The sequence below is a fragment of the Jaculus jaculus genome, chromosome 3 (genome assembly GCF_020740685.1).
Source record: "Jaculus jaculus isolate mJacJac1 chromosome 3, mJacJac1.mat.Y.cur, whole genome shotgun sequence".
In the NCBI taxonomy this organism is placed as follows: Eukaryota; Metazoa; Chordata; class Mammalia; order Rodentia; family Dipodidae; genus Jaculus; species Jaculus jaculus.
Window position 1 is genome coordinate 81,481,450 of NC_059104.1, and position 19,707 is coordinate 81,501,156.

The window sequence follows — 19,707 nt, forward strand, 5'->3', positions numbered from 1 at the left end:
AATTTATTTATTCATTTGCAAACAAAGAGATAGAGACAGAGAATAACTCATACTAGGGTTTCTAGCTACTGCAGATGAACTTGAGATGGATGCACCACCTTGTGCATCTGGCTTTATGTGGATATTGGGGAAATGAACCAAGGTTGTTGGGCTTTGCAGATAAGTGATAAGTGCCTTAACTCCTGAGCCATCTCTCTAGTCCTTAAAAACATTTTTCTTTATTTATTTGAGAGAGAGAGAGAGAGAGAGAGAGAGAGAGAGAGAGAGAGAAGGGGAGAGAGAGAAGGGAGAAAAGGCACACCAGAGGAGAAAGGGCATACCAGGGCCTCTTGCCATTGTAAATGAACTCTAGACACATGCCCCACTTTGTGCACCTGGCTTTATGTGAGAAGGGAGAATTACACCTCAGCTTTCAAGTTTGTAAGCAAGTACCTTTAACACTGGGCAATTAATCTCTCTAGCTCCTAATTATCTTTCTTTTTTGTGCGGTGTAAAATCTTCTGATCATAGGTGTGAAATGAATGTGGCATGACCCTGAAATTTGCTAAGGCCCCTCCCTCCTTTCCTATTGATCTGAGACACCCATATATATCTGGAGTGCATTGTCCTGTTTCAAATCAGGCAATTATTACTGACTGTTGTATTGTCTACCCATGGTACTTACAACCAACAAAATTGGAAGGAGTGAGAGCAGAACTACACTAAGCAAGGAGGGTGAAACTAGCTGGCCAGTGAGCGCAGGGGTCCATCCTCCCTGCTTTCCAAACAGGATCATGGTACCATGCCTGGCATTTCTACAGTGGTTCTTGGGACAAGAACTCAGGCCCTCATGCTTGTGAGGCAAGTATTTCGCTGATTGAGCTTTCTTCTAAGCCCTCTTTTTTAAAAAAAAATAGATTCTGCCTATTAGAGGAAACAATATCTATTTTTATAAGCCTGGGTTATTAAAAACTTTTAAATATTTTATTTATTTATTTATTTATTTATTTGAGAGAAAGAGAGTGGAGGCAGATAGAGAGAATGGGCACACCAGGGCCTCTAGCCACTGCAAACTCCAGACACAGGCACCACCTTATGCAGCTGGCATTATGTGGGTACTAGGAAATTGAACTTGGGTCCTTTGGCTTTGCAGGCAAGTGCCTTAACTGCTAAGCCATCTCTCCAGCCTGATTATTTTGTTTAATATAATGACTTCCAGTTCTATCTATTTTCTTGCAAATGACATAATTTCAGCTTGCTAAAACTTCATTGCACATAAATACTACATCTTCTTTCACCTTATACTTGTTGATGGATACCTATATAACTTGGTTTTTGTGAATATATGCTTTAAACATGGATGTACAGGTTATTTCTGAGTTGACTTACATTTTCAGTATACCCAGGAATACTACAGTTAGATCTTATTTTTAGGTTTTTGAGGAACTTCCATCCTGATTTCCATAGTGGCTACACTAGTTTTTTTTTTTTTTTTCACCTGAAGTATATGACAATTTTCATTTCCTCTACATCCTTGGTTGGGTTTATTGTTGTTTTCTTTTCTTTTTTTTTTTTTTTTTAGTTTTGAGGTAGGGTCTTGCTCTAACCCAGGCTGACCTGAAATTTACTATGTAGTTTTAGGCTGGCCTTGAACTCACAGCAATCCTCTTACCTCAGCCTCCCAAGTGCTGGGATTCATGCTGTGTGCTACCATGCTTGGCCTTTTGAAGTATTTTTAATTTTTATTAGAGAGAGGGAGAGGGAGGAATTGAAAGAGGGAGGGAGGAAGAGAGAAAGAGAGAAAAAGAAGAGAGAAAGGGATAAAGAGAGAATGGGGGTGGCCAGGGTCTTACTGCTGCAAATGAACTCTAGATGCATTTGCCACTTTGTGCATCTGGCTTTGTAAGCAAGTGCCTTTAACTTCTGAGTCACTTCCCAGCCCTATTGTTGTTTTCTAGTTAAAGACTAGAGTGAGATAAAATATCAGAATATCTATAATTTGCATTTCCCTGATGACTAAATATGTTGAATATTTTTTCATGTATTTACTGGCCATTGCTATAGCCCAGGCTGTCTTGAATTCACTACATAAACCAGGCTGATCTTGAACTCAGGGAGATCTGCCTGTTCTAGCTTACTGAGTATGCTAGGATTATAGGTATGAGCCACAATGTCCAGTGTTTTTTTTTTTTTTTTTTAAGAAATTTCTATTCTGTCCATTTATCTATTGTATTATTTGTTTTTGGTTTTGAGTTTTACTTTTTAGTTTTTTTTTAAACTGCTATTTTTATTTTTTTAAAAATTTATTTTTATTTACTTATTTGAAAGTGATGGAGAGAGAGAGGCAGATAGAGAGAGAGAATGGGCACGCCAGGGCCTCCGGCCACTGAAAACGAACTCCAGACCTGTGCGCCCCCTTGTGCATCTGGCTAACGTGGGTCCTGGAGAATTGAACTGGGGTCCTTAGGCTTCACAGGCAAGCACATAAGTGCTAATCCATCTCTCCAGCCCATACTATTTTTAACCACTAAGCAATCTCTTCAGCCCATACTTTTTAGTCTTTTTGAGACAGTCTTGCCATGTGGTCCAGCTGCTCTGGAACTTGCTATGTAGGCAAGGTTGGTCTTGGGTTTGTGGTGTTCCTCCTGCCTCTTGGAATTACAGGCATATCCCCCAGATCTGGTGTCAGCTTTTATGAATTCTTTTATATGCTGGATATTAACTCCTTGTCAGATGAATAGTTGGCAGGGGGTTACTCTCATTCTGCAGGTGGTCTTTTTACTTAATAACAGCTCTTATCATGTGCAAACTCTTACTTCTATTTCCTGTTCTGAGAACATAGGGGACCATTTCATGCCTAGGGGAGAAAAAGCCAAAAAAATCTCAGCAAAATACACACTTTTACTAAAAAGTGAGGTGTATAGGAAATTGAAATGGCAGTGGAGAAGTAAGAGATATCCAGAGCATTCAGAGCCCACACAGGCCAGCAGAAGCAGCTCCGGCAGGTCTGCCAAATATGGCTCACCAAAAAGCCGTTAGGCTCAGCTTGAACAACAGGAAAAGCCAGGTGAGGGGAGATTCCACTCACACCAGAGCTCTCTGCAAAATCAAGAAACATGAAGGGAGAACGGCAATGAACAACAGAGGAGCATATCACAAGGTAGAAGAACAAGTGGAACAGCAAGAGAAATAGAGCAGCATCGGCAGCCTCCCCTCCCCCACCACCAGTGCCCAGCTCCAGCGAACAGAGCAGTGGTAACAGGGATTATACCAGGGAAGGGTCTCACATGGTCACAACCTGACTTGGAACCCTCAACAGATCAGAAATCTTAACCTCCTTGTTGTCAGGATTAAGGGTGTGGGTGAGGCATCACACACACTAAGGGACAGTTAGAGGATCTGGTTGCCATAATACCTACTCTTGGATAAATACTTGGAGCTGCTTTTCCTTGAAAGTGTACATTGTTTAGTTAAATTTTAGAATCTGCCTGTATTTAGTTCCACTCAGCCTACTTGAATACTCTCATAGCAGGCAACCCCAACACCTAGGGTCACTTTTGTAGATACTCTTGAGAGTCATGAGGGCCACAAATAACACCTTAAGCTAAAATAGACCATATATTAGGACACAAAGCAAATCTTAACAGATACAGGAAAACTGAAATAATTCCTTGCACTCTATCTGACCACAATGGAATCAAACTACAAATCAGTATCAAGAAAGGCTATAGAGCATACACAAAATCATGGAAATTAAACAACACACTACTAAATGATGAATGGGTCAATGAAGAAATCAAGAAAGAAATCAAAAAATTTATAGAGTCAAACGATAATGAGAACACAACATTCCAAAATCTCTGGGACACAATGAAGTCAGTCATAAGACATAAGTTTATAGCTTTAAGTGCCTATATTAAGAAATTAGAAAGGTCACAAGTAAACGACCTAATGCTTTTCCTTAAAGCCTTGGAAAAAGAAGAACAAGGCACATCAAAAAATTAGTAGATGGGAAGAAATAATAAAGATTAGGGCAGAAAGTAATGAAATAGAGCAACAACAAAAAAACAAAACAAAACAAAAAATCCAAAGAATCAATGAAACAAAGAGTTGGTTCTTTGAAAGGATAACCAAGATTGGTAAACCCTTAGCAAATCTGACCAAAAGAAAGAGAGAAGAGACACAAATTGATGACATTAGATCTGAAAAAGGTAACATCACAGCAGATACCATAAATGTTCAAAAAATCATAGAGACATACTATAAAAGCATATACTCCACAAAGTATGAAAATCTGAAAGAAATGGATGATTTCCTTAACTTATATGACCTGACTAAATTAAATAAAGATGAGGTTAATCACTTAAATAGGCCTATAACAAGCATCGAGATCCAAACAGTTATTAAAAATCTCCCCCCTGCCAAAAAAAAAAGCCCAGACCCAGATGGATTCACTGCTGAATTTTACCAGACCTTCAGGGAAGAACTAATGCCCTTGCTTCTTAGCTTTTCTATAAAATAGAAATAAAAGGAATCCTACCATAAAATAGAAAAAGAAGGAATCCTATCAAACTCCTTCTATGAAGCCAGCATCACCCTGATACCAAAACCAGGCGAAGACAGAACAAAAAAAGAAAATTACAGACTAATCTCCCTCATGAACATAGAGGCAAAAATTCTCAACAAAATATTGGCAAACAGAATACAAGAATATATCAGAAAGATCATTCAACCTGACCAAGTAGGCTTTATCCCAGAGATGCAGGGATGGTTCAATATGTGTAAATCAATAAATGTAATACATTGTGTAAATGGACTGAAGGACAGAAATCATGATCGTCTCATTAGATGCAGAGAAAGCGTTTGACAAAATCCAACATCCCTTCATGATAAAAGTCCTACAGAGACTGGGAATAGAAGGAACATATCTCAATATAACAAAGGCTATTTGTGGTAAGCCTACAGCCAACATATTAGTAAATGGGGAAAAACTGGAAGCTTTTCCACTAAGATCAGAAACACTGTCCCCACTTTTATTTAATATAGTACTGGAAGTCTTAGCCATAGCAATAAGGCAAGAGATACACATAAAAGGGATACAAATTGGAAAAGAAGAGACCAAGTTATTATTAGCAGATGACGTGATTCTATATATAAAGGACCCTAACGACTCTACCAGCAAACTGTTAGAGCTGATAAACACCTACAGCCATGTAGCAGGATACAAAATAAATACACAGAAAACCAGTAGCCTTACTATATGCTAACAACAAACACACAGAGGATGAAATCAGAGGATCATTCCCATTCACACTTGTATCAAAGAAAATGAAGTACCTTGGAATAAACCTAACCAAGAAAGTAAAGGATCTCTACAGTGAAAACTATAAAACACTCAAGCGAGAAATTGCAGAAGACGGTAGGAAATGGAAAAACATCCCTTGTTCCTGGATTGGAAGAATCAATATTGTGAAAATGGCAATCTTACCAAAAGCAATCTATACATTTAATGCAATCCCCATCAAAATTCAAAGCATTCTTCACTGAAATAGAAAAAAACAATCCAAAAATTCATTTGGAATCAAAAGACCTCAAATATCAAAATAATACTAAACAATAAAAATAAGGTAGGAGGTATCACCATACCTGATTTTACCCTATACTACAGAGCCATAGTAACAAAAACAGCATGGTACTGGCACAAAAACAGACATGTAGATCAGTGGAACACAACAGGGGACCCAGATGTAAGTCCAGGTAGCTATAGTCACCTGATATTTGATAAAAATGCCAAAAATACTCATTGGAGAAAAGACAGCCTCTTCAGCAAATGGTGCTGTAAGCTGTATATGTATCTGTAGAAGGATGAAAATAATTCTTTTCTCTCTCCATGCACAAGAATTAAGTCCAAATGCATTAAAGACCTTAACATCAGACCTGAAACTCTGAAACTGCTAGAGGAAAAAGTAGGTGAAACTCTTCAACATATTGGTCTTGGCAAAGACTTTCTGAATACAACCCCAATTGCTCAGGCAATAAAACCACAGATTAACCACTGGGACCTCATGAAATTACAAAGATTTTGTACTGTAAAGGACACAGTGAATAAAGCAAAGAGGCAACCTACAGAATGGGAAAAAATCTTTGCCAGCTATATATCTGATAGAGGATTAATATCTAGGATATTCAAAGAACTCAAAAAGTTAAATAATAGGAAATCAAACAAGCCAATTAAAAAATCGGCTATGGAGCTAAATAGAGAGTTCTCAAAAGAAGAGATATAGATGGTGTATAAGCATCTAAAAAAATGTTCTGCATCTCTAGTCATCAGGGAAATGCAGATTAAAACTACATTGAGATTCCATCTCACTCCTGTCAGATTGGCTACCATCATGAAAACAAATGATCATAATTGCTGGCGGGGATGTGGAAAAAGAGGAACCCTTCTACACGGTTGGTGGGAATGCAATCTGGTCCAGCCATTGTGGAAATCAGTGTGGAGGTTCCTAAGACAGCTAAAAATTGATCTACCATATGACCCAGCTACAGTACTCCTAGGCATATATCCTAAGGACTCATCCCATTTCCTTAGAAGTACATACTCAACCATGTTTATTGCCGCTCAATTCATAATAGCTGGCAAATGGATCCAGCCTCAATGTCCCTCAAGTGTAGAGTGGATAATGAAGATGTGGCACATTTATACAATGGAGTTCTACTCAGTGGTTAAGGAAAATGAAGTTACAAAATTTGCAGAAAAATGGATGGATCTGGAAAGGATTATACTAAGTGAGGTAATCCAGGCCCAGAAAGCCAAGTGCTGCATGTTCTTCTTAATATGTGGATCCTAGCTACAGATGATTGGGCTTCTGTGTGAGAAGGAAAAAACTCAGTAGCAGAGACCTGTAAGTTAAAAAGGAGATATAAAGGGAAGAGAAAGGAAGGGAGGAGGGTACTTAATAGGTTGGTATTATATATATGTAAATAGAAGAATAGATAAATGGGGGTGAAAAGGCCCCAAATGAGGTCTGGAGAAGAGACTGAGTAAAGGAAAGGTGCAGGGAGGGCTAGTCAAAATCTAAGAGGATGCAAATAAATCATATGGAATCCTCTGGTTTCAGACAGTGGTGTTCCACTCATGAGCCATAGATCATTGTTAGAAAATTTTCAGTGCCAGGGATGGGATACCTCCAGTGAGTTGTTGGCCAGGAAGGTCCCTGATGCCCCTAAAACACTATAGGCCATTGCCAAGGCCCTTTGTTTTCCACCAGGAATTGATGGTAAGACCCTATTGCTGAAGACTCCACATACTTGGGCTTGAAGGCCACTGAGAAATCCTGCTGGAACTGAGCTGATAACCTCCTCCACCTAGACCAGCTGACAGAAAGCTGGAAGAAGCCATTCTACATGTAGTTCAATGGGAGAAAGAGATACCACCAGTGAAGCCACTCAACCTTGGAAACTGCAAGCCTTATAATTGGCCAGCTAGGTCAAATGAGCCAACGGGTGCAATAGTGGCAGGTCTGTCATGGTGGGAACCAACTGCCCTCCATTTGGACTGGATGCCTGCTCCATGGCGGGGGGGGATACATCCCTGATACTGAAAACTTAAAACAGGGTAGTCATGAACCTAGGGGTGTAACATCTGCTGATGTCTGGATAAGTGTATATACTATGCTTATCAAACTGCCCAGTAAGCACTTCTCTTAATATTTATACACTTATATTAACGCTACTGTCACTTTGTATAGAGAATCTTCTCTTTTCAAATGCCATGACCTTGGGCTGACTCAGAAGGTATCATAGTGTTCGAAAGAAGTGGCGGGAGTACAGAGTAACATCTCGATCACACCTTCCAAGGCTCAGGGTCTAATGTGGAAGAGGTGGCAGAAAGAATGTAAGAGCCAAAGGAAGGGTAGGACTCCTTACAACATGCTCCTCCAGCCAGACACAAAATGGCCTGCATATCCATGATTTCATAGTGTCTGACACTACCTACACAAGACCATCATAAGAGGAGTAAAAAATCATGACATCAAAATAAAAGAGAGACTGATTGAGATGGGGAGGGGATATGATGGAGAATGGAATTTCAAAGGGGAAAGTGTGGGTGGGGGAGGGAGGGTATTACCATGGGATTTTAAAAAATCTTATTTTATTTTTTTCTCAATTTTTAAAAAACATTTTCCTTGATTATAAAAAATAACCATGAGATTTTTTTTATAATTATTGAAAATGTTAATAAAAATTGAGATAAATAAATAAATAAATAAATAAATAAATAAATAAAAACCCTAAAAAAAAAAACTGGTAGGGCTCAGTGAGAGGTCATTATTTGGCCTTTGTCCCACTCTGGTTACCTTTTCTGCCATAGTGATGCCATCCACCAAGGTGTCCTCACCAAAGTCCAGCTCTTACTGGTGTCCTGTCCTTAAACTTTCAGAATTGTGGGCTAAAAAACAAACACTTTTACTTATAAGATTGCCAGCTTCAGGAATGTTATGATAGTAATAAAATGAATCAATGTACTATATCATATTGAAATTTTATCCTTATGCATGTCTGGCATAAGTATGTATAGCCATTATGCTATATGTTCCTTAAGAACAGAGACTTTATTAACTTCCTGAAATGAACCAAACTGGTATAAGTTAGCCTTAATTTTGAATCATGAGGACATCATTTCCTAAGTCTAGATCTGGTGAGGTTGTAGATGTTATCATTTTCTTGTGTAATTTGTAGAGATCATTGAATCCTTTCATTATCATAGGTACTGTGACTTACAGACTGGTGTGTGGGCTTTTGTAGCCATGTCTTCTCATTTGAAACAACCCTGTCTAGAGGGAGGACAGAGGCTCAAGTGACTAATAAACCCCAAGGAACTCATACAATGTCCCAGGCTCAGGAAACTCACAGTTACAAGTTCACAAGGCCCCTTCCTAAGGTTATACATGCGGTAATAACTGCTGGAGAGAGAAGATGCTTCAGCCAGCCTAACTTCCTCCATGGATGTAGGTTTCATGAGTCTTCACCCATGCTGAAATGGGCTTATTGGTGATGCAATTGCCTTTGAGTCACCCTTGCTCCTATTATTCCAATACAGTTACTCATTCACTAAGTGAGACTTAGGTGGAATTGTGTCTTTTGTTTGTTATTGGTGCCAATATCTGGGGTAAAGAGACATTTCTTCATATCTTCCTAGCACAAGTTATACAATAGGAGCTGAGATCCTCTCACCTGTAAAGGACATCAGATATTGGAGCTATTCAGCATGAAAGTAAAAACTGGAAATATAATGTCCCGAGCCTGTCCTTGCAGTATGGAGTTCCTTCCCTAGATCAGTTTGTCCTTGGACTCAACCAGAGTACCTTCCTAGAAAGGGGTTTCTCCCTCGAAAAAATAATTGCTGCCTTCCCAGAATGCTACACTCTTCATGAAAGACTGAGAATCCCGAGATGACACCCAGAAAATCCTAGAAAAATGTCCAATCTGGTTCTCTAGATGGCTTCTCAAGCCTCCTCTTGTCTCCTTAGGCAAAAGTTCTGCATTTCTTATGTTCTGGACTTCCCCATTTCAGAGAACCCCATTCATGGCCCCTAATGGGCATGAACTATCTCCTTCCTTCTCTTAAGTTCTATCTATAATGTAATAAAACCTGCCGACTTTACACTCTGGTCTGTGGATGTCAGCTCTTCAAATTAATAAGAAAGAATCCAGAGACACTCCAAAATTCCAGTATCATATTGGTGCATTGGCAGAGGAAAACCTAATGACCTGGGTTCAGTCCCCATTACCCACATAAAGCCAGATGAACAAAGTGGTACATGTACCTGGAGTTCCTTTACAGCAGCTAAAGGCTCTTGCATGTTCATTCTCTCTCTCTTTCTCTGTCTTTCTCTGCTTGCAAATTAATAATAAAAAATTGGGTATGAAAGTGGCTATGTACCTAAATGAGAAAAAAAAATCACAACAAACTGTGACAATGGTTTTCAAGATTCTTAAGACCTCTTTAGAAAATTTACCCAAATGCTTCTTGGTAGCAACCAGGCTCTTCTCCTCTGCAACACAATGGAACCAGGTCACAGCACCCATGAGCTCCCTGACTTGAGTACATGTTTGCTTCGGTTTCATGTGCTCTTTCTCAGAAACCATGTTCAAACAAGAGGGGAACCCAGCACAATTTCCAGGCTGATAAGGTGAGACCCAAGAAGAACTAGTCCCAGAGAATGGAAGTATAAACAGGATTGCTTGTCAGAAAAAGTAAAGTAAAGATTAACTTGATACCTAACTTTATTGAAATAAACTTTTAAATGAGTTGTTGTCATATTAAAATTATTTATTTATTTGTAAGCAGAAAGAGATAGAGGGAAGAGAGAAAGAGAGAGGGAGAGGGCATTCCAAGACCTCCAGCTGCTGCAAATGAACTCCAGATACATGTGCCACTATGCAGCTGGCTTTACATAGGTACTAGGGAATCAAACCCAGGTCTTTAGGTCTTGCAGGCAAGTGTCTTAACTGCTGAGCCATCTCTCCAGCCCTTATTAGAATTAATTTTATTATTATGTCAATGTTTGAGCAAGAATCAGTGATGAATACTCAACACACTAAATAAGTGAAGAAACTTTAGAACTACTAGCTCCAGAAGAAGCAAAAGGTTTGTGAAGAAAGGAAGGGCAGAGATCAGAGTATATTACGTGCCTTGGTTGTGAACAATAGTCATTATGTCATAGTCATCATAGGTAGTTATTAGTCATAATCATTATTACATTAGTCATTGGGACATTAAATTATATTATGAGCTTCTGAAAGGTTAGTACTATGAGATGGCATGCTGGGAGTGTAAAAGAGCTCAACCCTCATCCTCCAAGGTAGCATGTCAATGGATGTGTTGGTTTGATTCAGGTCTCTCCCATAAAATTATGTGTTCTGAACGCTAGGTCCTCAGCTGGTGGTAATTTGGGAATTAGAGCCTCCTGGAGACAGTGTATTATTGGGGGTGTATTATTGGATGTTATAGCCAGTTTCCCTTGCAAGTGTTTGGTATACTCTCCTGTTGCTGTTGTCCACCTGATGTTGGCCAGGAGGTGATGTCCACCCTCTGCGCATGCCATTGCTTCCCCCTTAAGATTAAGCCAAAATAAACCCTTTCCTCCCACAAGCTGCTCTTGGTCAGGTGTTTTCTGACAACAATTCAAAGCTGACTGCAAAAATGAATGTCACCTGGATTGGAAAAATGAAAATGAAATGAGCAGTAGTAGCATGTTATTTAGAACTATGGTGATAAATATAAGAACACACCAAAGGCCATGCAAGGAGAGGCAACTCAGTGCACACTCAGAGTTAGCTACTCCTAAGACTACACATTGGTTTACATAAGCCAACATATATAATTAAAAAGGAAGGAATAACCTCAAGAGGAGTGAGGCCAAAAGCTGCTGCAAATGCACCAAAGGCACCTTTGTTAAACTACTCAAAAGTTAGTGTGTCTCAAAATGTGGTCCTGCATTCAAATTACTTGAACCTGGCTGTGGTGGCACATGCCTTTATTAATCTCAGCACTTGGGAGGGATTGAGGTAGGAGGATTGCTGTGAGTTCAAGGCCAGACTGAGACTAATTCCAGGTCAGGCTGGGCTAGAGCAAGACCCTACCTCAAAAAACAAAAAACAAACAAAAATATTCAAAGACTTGAAATGCCATTGGTAATTCAGATTTATACATTTGTCTCAGATTGAAGTGGTCTTCCCTCAGAAATCATGGGAATTAGTTCCGGAATCCTACATAGATACTAAAATCTGCACAGCCTCAAGTCGTTCATGTGAAATGGTTTAATATTTCCATAGAACTTGCAACATCTTCTTTCATACTTTAAATCACCTCTACCTTAATGAATAAAACTTAATACAAGTGAAATGCTAGATAAGTGGTTGTTATGCTGTTGTTTTTGAGGGAATAATGGCAAGGGGAAAATTTGTACATGTTTAGTATAGTTACTATTTTTTGAGGTTCTTTTTATTTGATATTGTTTTTAATCTCTGGGTGTGGAGCCCCCAGATAGGAAAGTTTGTCATAATCAGCATTTTTTGGGTTAGCCCTCCAAATGTACACTTTTAAAATTATATCCATCACATTATTTGTTACTTTCTTTGTAAAACAAACAAAAATAACTTGTTAAGAAACAGAGACTGTGACTTACAAAGCATAGGAGGGGTGATATTGCTAGATGCCTACCTGATACTCACTTTCTCCAATTCCTCATGAGCAGAATTCCCATTTTGTTGTACTGGCAACATGTCTAAGTAAAACATAAGATTTTCTTATGTTCCCTTGCAGTTGATATGTCTATATGACATGGTCCTGGCCAGTGAGATATAAGCATGCTACTGGGTAAGGTTTCCAGAAAAGCTATTTTAATAAATATCAGACAGGATAGACTCAGTTGGCACATGCCTTTTGTATTTCTTTCTGCTTGAATGCAGAAGGGACTTAAATACCTCAGTAAGGCCCACATGAGACCAACACTTTGCAAACAGCAGTGCAGACAAAGGACCTGTTCAAGGTGATATTCTGGAATACTTTTTCTAGCCCCAAACTTACCCCAGCCTTCTAGTTAACTGAGAAAAACAAATTACTTATGTGTTTAAGGCACCCCAGAAAGGTTTACTGTCATGTATAGCTAAATAAAATTTTAATGTTATCTCATACTTGTTCAAACATTTATTTAACATATACTGGGGCTGGAGAGATGGCTCAGTAGGTAAGAACACTTTGTAGGAAAGCATGGGGATCTGAGTTTGATCCCCATATCCACATAAAGAGATGAACATGGCCATGCACACCAGTAATCCCAGTGCTGAGGGGAGACAGGAAGATCATTTGGTTTGCTGGTCAACCAGTGTAGTCAAAAGAATAAGAGCTCCACAGTCAGTGAGAGACCTCTGCTTCAAGAAAATAAGGCAGAAGAGTGATAGAGAACACCTGATATCCTCCTCTGGTGTCTGCATGCATGCTCATGGTGCACACACCACAATACCATACCACACATGCCACAACACACATAAAACACATATTGAACACACCTAGTGCATACTATGAGCACTGTGGTAGGAATCAAACATGAATACAGAATTACAAAACACAGAAAACAACAGAAAATGTATAGACACATACAGTCTACCTTATGATGGTTCTGAGACAGATTAGGTTAACTCACCTCTTGGGCATTGGGGATAGAAGTTAAGCATTGTTAAGACAATGTTAAATATCATTATGGCATTGTTAACACTGATGGTAAGCCTTTATGGCAAGTATCCAATTGCATGTTTATTTTTCCTTCAGATAAGTAGGATGTTGGGGGCTAGGAGAGCTTCATTACCTAATTGGCAATTGGTAGAGCTCTTCCTGATGCTCTGCTTTGACTGCCAAGCAGCTAGTTGGTTTGCTGTCATGTTAGCACTGGCATCCATGGGCATCTTGTGGAGGCTATATTGTAAACAGTTGCTTATTGCCAGAGCACATCTCTGGAGTCAGAAGGCACTGTTACTGTACTATATTACTATATACTATACTAATTCAGACAGCTGGTGATGTTTTGCTAACATAAACCTTGTGAACTCTAGCTGGCCCTGCTTATCCTGCCAACATTTTCACCCAAGTCAGAGGGGGACTACATTCCCTGGCAGCACAGTAGAAAGACTGTGATTGTTGCAAGTGGGGTCCTTCATTTGCCTGAGGTACTGCGTCATGATCAATGCCAACACAGGTGTTCATTTGCATGAAGATGTCATGATTACTGCAGATACCCTTACCTCACCCCCTTTGTGGCTATATTAGAGGGCTGTTCTGCTCACTTCGTCAGATACCCACCTATGCTTCTCTCTAGTGTTGCATCATTAGACCTCCACCCAAAGTATTTCCTCTAGTGGTCTGAGCTGGTAACACGAAGAGAGAAAGGTAGCAGTAGTGGTGGTGGATGAGTAGCAGCAGCGACAGTGGAGTAATGATTCCTACTACAGTGCTCTCTAGAGGGTGGTTGGAGCTGAAATGACAAGAAGCAGAGCTTATGAAGATGAGGACTATGTATGGCTAAAGAAGGGAAGCTATGGGCTCTGGTCACTGGAGGAATTTCTGAGAGCTATCATACCTTGAGGACCTAGGACCTCAGACACTTGGGTTTAAGAGCTTCAATACTAGCTGTTTCCATGGGTTGGGGATTCCAGTACTCTGGGACTGAGAGTTGTAATGTGTCACTGCACAGTGGAGGGTCCCAGCATCCACAGTCTAAATGAGTGCTATAATTCTAGAAAATGTTGCCTATTGCCACTGCTACTGAAAGTAAAATATTATAATAGCCATCGAATGCTGAGGCCACTGTTTGTTAAAGACCAGAGAAGTAAGCCTCCAACCTGAGTGCCTAGAACTCTGAGTCTCTGGATTTAGTATTTTATTTTTATTTATGAGAGAGAGAGAGGGAGGGAGGGAGAGAGAGAGAGAAGAGTACCAGGGCCTCTAGCCATTGCAAACTCCAGATGCATGTGCCATCATGTGCATCTGGCTTGCGTGGGTTCTAAGGAATCAAACCCGGGTACTTAGGCTTTGCAGACAAGTGCCTTAACCACGAAACCATCTCTCCAGCCTGTCTCTGGCTTTAGAAGCCACCTCTACCTCTCAGGGTTTGGTGCTAAGTTCTAGGTCCATAAGTCTAGCCCCTAGGTCTGGAGCAGTCAAGAGCCCAGGACTACCAGTCCTGGAAGAACTTCTTATCTACCCACAGTTCCTATCAAGTTAAGTGAAAGGACCCCAAACCAGCTGATTGATAACAGTTTGACACAGGGGTTTTTATTTTTTTGAGACAGGGTCTTACTCTGGACTTCAAAGTTTTTGACTTCATGATGGTGTGAAAGAATTCAGCAGACATCAGACTTTAGATTTTGAATATCGATCTCTTGGGCTAGCCATATGCGTGCAGTATGATCCTCTCCTGCATTGCTGGGGAGCAATAGCAAGTTACAGCTACCAGTCATCCATGTAATTACAAGATGGAAAAAAACCATACTGTACAGTGTTTTATGCTGTTAAGCAAGGTGTTGTAAATGCATGTTAGACTTATAAAATTTTCAGTTTACAATGTGTCTATCAGGACACATACCCCATCCCAAGTCAAGAAACATCTACATTTAAGTCCAAAGTTCAAGGAGGATATGCTTGCTATTGCAGCCCTCAAACCAACAGAATATATCAAGGTAGAGTAAATCACTTGCTTTACCTATTTAGGAAACAGTCAAAGAATTACATGTTGGAAATAGCAAAAGTGTGGAGTTCATGAGACGCAGGCTGTGCTTGCAATTCTTTAAGGAAGTAGGTTTGGGGAGGCAACGTGGGGTACTTGTTTGATTTTTCCTGAGCCTAGTTTTCTTCTTTGAAAAACAAGATTATTGGGTATGATAATCTTTAAGATTATAAACAGCTCAAAATATTCTTATTATCACATTGAGCAAAGACAAGCATGAAATAGACTAAAGTGTCTCTAAATGTAAGTTCTAATACTTTAAGGCAAGAGTAAATGGCCAACATTCCATTGACAAGCTTACATTAAACTTCCAACAAATAAGTTTATGATACATTAAATATTTTTATATGAGTCAATGATTTTATAAGGACTTTGAAAATGACTAATTTCTAATATCAACTTTTCTCTGCATGTAAGTGGCTTTCTTTTATAGGCTAGAATTTTTCACTGTTAACTATGTGGTTCTCAAAATAGTTAATTTAAGAAAAAAATTAGAGCCATGCATGGTGGTGCATGCCTTTAATCCTGGTACTCAGGAGGCAGAGGTAGGAACACTGCCATGACTTTGAGGCCACCCTGAGACTATATAGGGAATTGCAGGTCAGCCTGGGCTAGAGTGAGACCCTTCCTCATAAAACCAATAAAATAAATTAAAAAATTAAAAATTAAAAAGAATAAACATTCAGTAGACAACCAAGTATAGTGGTGTTTCCTTTAATCCAGTGCCTGGTCTACTGAAAGTTTGAATGAAGAATGGACTGAATAGCCAGACTTTGTTTCAGAAACAAACCAACAAATAAATCAGTGGAATGCTTTGGAGAAACAAATTATTAACTTCCATCAGAAATTAAACAAATAACAATAAACAATAACAAAAGCACTTAGAAATATTCTGTTGTTTAATTTTTTTTGTTTTTTTGAGGTAGGGTTTGACTCTAGCCCAGGCTGACCTGGAACTTACTATGTAGTCTCAGGGTGGCCTCAAACACATGGCGATCTTCCTACCTCAGCCTCCCAAGTGTTGGGACTAAAGGTGTGTGCCATCATGCCTGCCTATATGTAGTATTCTGGAAGAAATTCTGGCTGGAGTTCTTGGTTTGCCATGTAATAATTGAACAACCCTGGACTAGTACCCATGGCTTGGTTTCAGTTTCTTTGTGTAAGCCAGAACCACTGCTCTTATCTCATGGTGCTGCCTGCCGAAATCTCTGTGCCCTCCACAAAGCTCCATTATACTCTGTCTGCCAACATGATATGATAATGGTGGCTTATCATCTCAACTTCTGGCAATCTATAGAGGAACTCTGCATTGAATACAGGAACAAGCAGACCTTTTGTGTTTCTTTCTGGCTTCTGTAATGTGCTTTGTGCTTGTCTAAATTTTATAGAAGAGGACAGCTAAAAGAAATCAAGGTCACTAAACTTTAAATATCTGTATTTGTTTCTAATTGCAGTGAAGATCTGGAGAGAGCCATCTGGGCAGATGCTCAGAGTTTAGACAAAGTGTGAGGATCACAGCCCTTGTGTGTCACCTGATTGTGACCATTCAATGTGGTCACACACTGTGAGATTTAGTGTTGGTCTTATGGCCTGACTGCAGAAGGAAATACAGAAAGAAAACGTGTCTACATAGACATCTATTTGCTGATGACACACACGTGACTTTAGTTTTTTTACAATTAAAAAGTTTTATAGGGCTGGAGAGATGGTTTAATGGTTACAGCACTAAGGACCCAGATTTGATTTCTCAGAACCCATGTAAGCCAAATATATATGGTGGTGCATGCCTCTGAAGTTCATTTGCAGTGGCTAGAGGGCCTGATGTGCCCATTCTCTCTCTCTTCCTTATTTATTAGAGACAGAGGAAGGGAGGGAGGGACAGGAAGAGGGAGGGAGAGATAGATAGATAGATAGATACAGAGAGAGAGAGAGAGAGAGAGAGAGAGAGAGAGAGAGAGAGAGGAGGAGGAGGGAGAGAGGGAGGGAGGGAGAGAAGAGAGAATGGGAGGTCCAGGGCCTCTAATCACTGCAAATGAACCCCACATACATGTGCCACCTTGTGCATCTGGTTTACATGGGACCAGGAGAATTGAACCTGGGTCCTTAGGCTTTGCATGCAAGTGTCTTAACTGCTAAGCCATCTGTCCAGCCCCCTTCTCTTCCTCCCTCCCTTTCTTTCTTTCTAATAAATAAAAATAAAAAGTTTTTTTAAAAAAAGTTTTGTAATTTCAGAGTCTTTGGCTATGGGAATGGCTTTACATGTGGTAAAACTGCTCTTCAACAAGCAAAAGAAACAACCTTTTGATTAGACCCAACATAGAGGACACCTGTACTTTTGATTAGACACAACATTGATGACATCTGTACTTTGAACAATTAAGCAATGCAGCAGGTTGTCATCATGAAGTGATGAGGAGAAGTCTTTTTCTTTACCTCTTTTCTCTGCAGGTTTTGCCAACTTCTACCTTAAAGTGCCATTTACCAATATAATCCATAGCCAAGAGTATGGCAGGGAGGACTCAGAAGAGAATCGCTTCACCTTGGCACAGTCAACATGTGCAGAAAGGGTAGGAAAGTCTGAAGATAAATGCTGCTATCTCCGCTTTCTGTGGGAGAACTGAGGGCACCCCAGTTCTTCAGAATAAAGGAAACGAATGGTTATTCCCTAGAATACAAATGATGTGTAACCAAAGGGAATGGCTGCTTTTCACCGGCACGCCCCCTCTTTTAAAACCAAAGGGCCATAGTCAATGGAGCCTTAATATCAATTCTGTTGTTCACCAGAAGGTATAAGAACCTAAGGTGACCACATGATTAAGCCAACAAACTATCAGGAAGAGCTGAGGTGTCCCTGAGCCTCAGACCCACGTGCGCTGGGATTCTCCACCTTATTGCTCCACATGGTTCAAAACACACATCTTGTTAAAACTAAAACACATTTCTTTTTTTTTTTAATTTTTAAAGTTTTTATTAGCATTTTCCATGATTATAAAAAAAATCCCATGGTAATTCCCTCCCTCCCCCCTCACACTTTCCCCTTTGAAATTCCATTCTCCATCATATTACCTCCCCATCACAATCATTGTACTTACACATATACAATATCAACCTATTAAGTACCCTCCTCCCTTCCTTTCTCTTCCCTTTATTAAAACACATTTCTTGTGAAGAAACTACCTATTAAAATGAGTGTATGGATTCGAATAAATGCTGGCTGCTAAGGAGCCTAGAAAGTTATGCCAATTCAGGAGTCAAACAGAGGCTAGGGTGGGGCCACGAGGAAGTGATGCCTGGCCAGGGGAAATGACAGGCCCCGGAAGAGAACACAAGAGAAATGGCGGTTGCTGTGACCTGTGCGAGAGGGGTCTGCCCTCAAAATTTAGTGATTTCCATTTTATAAAGCACTCCATTTCCTCCAAATGAAGGACAAATCTTTCTGCCGTTTAGGGTGGGGTATCTCCAGGGCCATCCCTGGCTCCAAGCCCCCCCTCCCACTCCAGGGCCTGTCCTTCTGCCTCTTCAAGGTTCTGGAAGCAGAGGGCCAAGTCAGTCCCCTCGCAGGATCCCAGGGCAGACTTCATTTCTAGGGGACGTGTGTGGGTCGCGTCCGGATAGCAGATCAGAGATCACAAGGAGCGACAGCGGGGGTACAAGTGTCCACGAGCCATGCGGACCCTAGACCTCCGCGGGCGGGTGCTGCTAGCACCTGCGGCGGGATGGAGGGCGGGTTCCCCTTCCGGGCCCCAGGCAGAGTGGTCCTCATTCCCTGGCCTCCGCGGGCACGCACGCCCCGCGCCTCGAGGGGGCGCCCGGAGGCGGGGACAGCAGGGCCCCTCTCCATCCCAGCGCCCTGGTCCATTTCAGCTCGAGTCGCCCCAGACCTGAGCGCTGGGTCCGCCCAGCACCCTCCTAGCCGAGCCACCGCACTGACCCGGTCCCTCCCTCCAAGGTCGAGCCCCCGCCGGCCCGCAGCCAGCCCGACCTGCGCCGAGAGCCTCCGGGGTGCCGCTGCCGCCGCTGCTGCTGAGTGTCGCCGCGACGCCCAGCAGGTGCGCGGTCCGAGTCCCGCAGGTGAAGGCGTCCCCGGCCGCCCCGCCCGGCCCTGGCAACCCTTGACCGCCACTCCCAGTCCCTGTCAACTAGCAGGGCCCCCGAGAGCCCGCCCGCACTTCCCTCTGGGTGGACTCTTCCTCAGAGACGTCCCTGTCCCGGGCACTCCCTAAGGCGTGTGCTGCAGTAGTGGCAGGTTTCTCTCCTGTCTTCCAAGTGGACTGCGACCTTTTCCTGACCGTATGCAAAGCAATCACAGGGCCCGGGAGGCGGGGAATATTCTGAAAGGTTGCAGATCTGAACCAAGGAACCATGGCGAGCACACTGAAGAAATCAACACGATCACCTTCCCACTAGGGACATTCCAGCGGTACACACAGTAGTACAAATC

General features: G+C 41.2%; 1 protein-coding gene across 3 annotated transcripts in view; it reads right to left on the reverse strand.

Annotated features, from left to right (window-relative positions):
* Tmem45b (transmembrane protein 45B) overlaps positions 1-19,338 on the reverse strand; it is a 54,475-nt gene extending 35,137 nt beyond the window's left edge. For 2 of the 3 annotated variants that reach the window (XM_045146267.1, XM_045146266.1), the window contains exon 1: positions 8,340-8,395. In XM_045146267.1, the coding sequence (XP_045002202.1) occupies positions 8,340-8,362 (23 nt within the window). In that variant the 5' untranslated portion in view covers positions 8,363-8,395. Of the gene's footprint in view, positions 1-8,339; positions 8,396-19,248 lie in introns of those variants that run through there. The other variant, XM_004665485.2, reaches the window with a different exon arrangement.
* Positions 19,339-19,707: the final 369 nt, after the last annotated feature.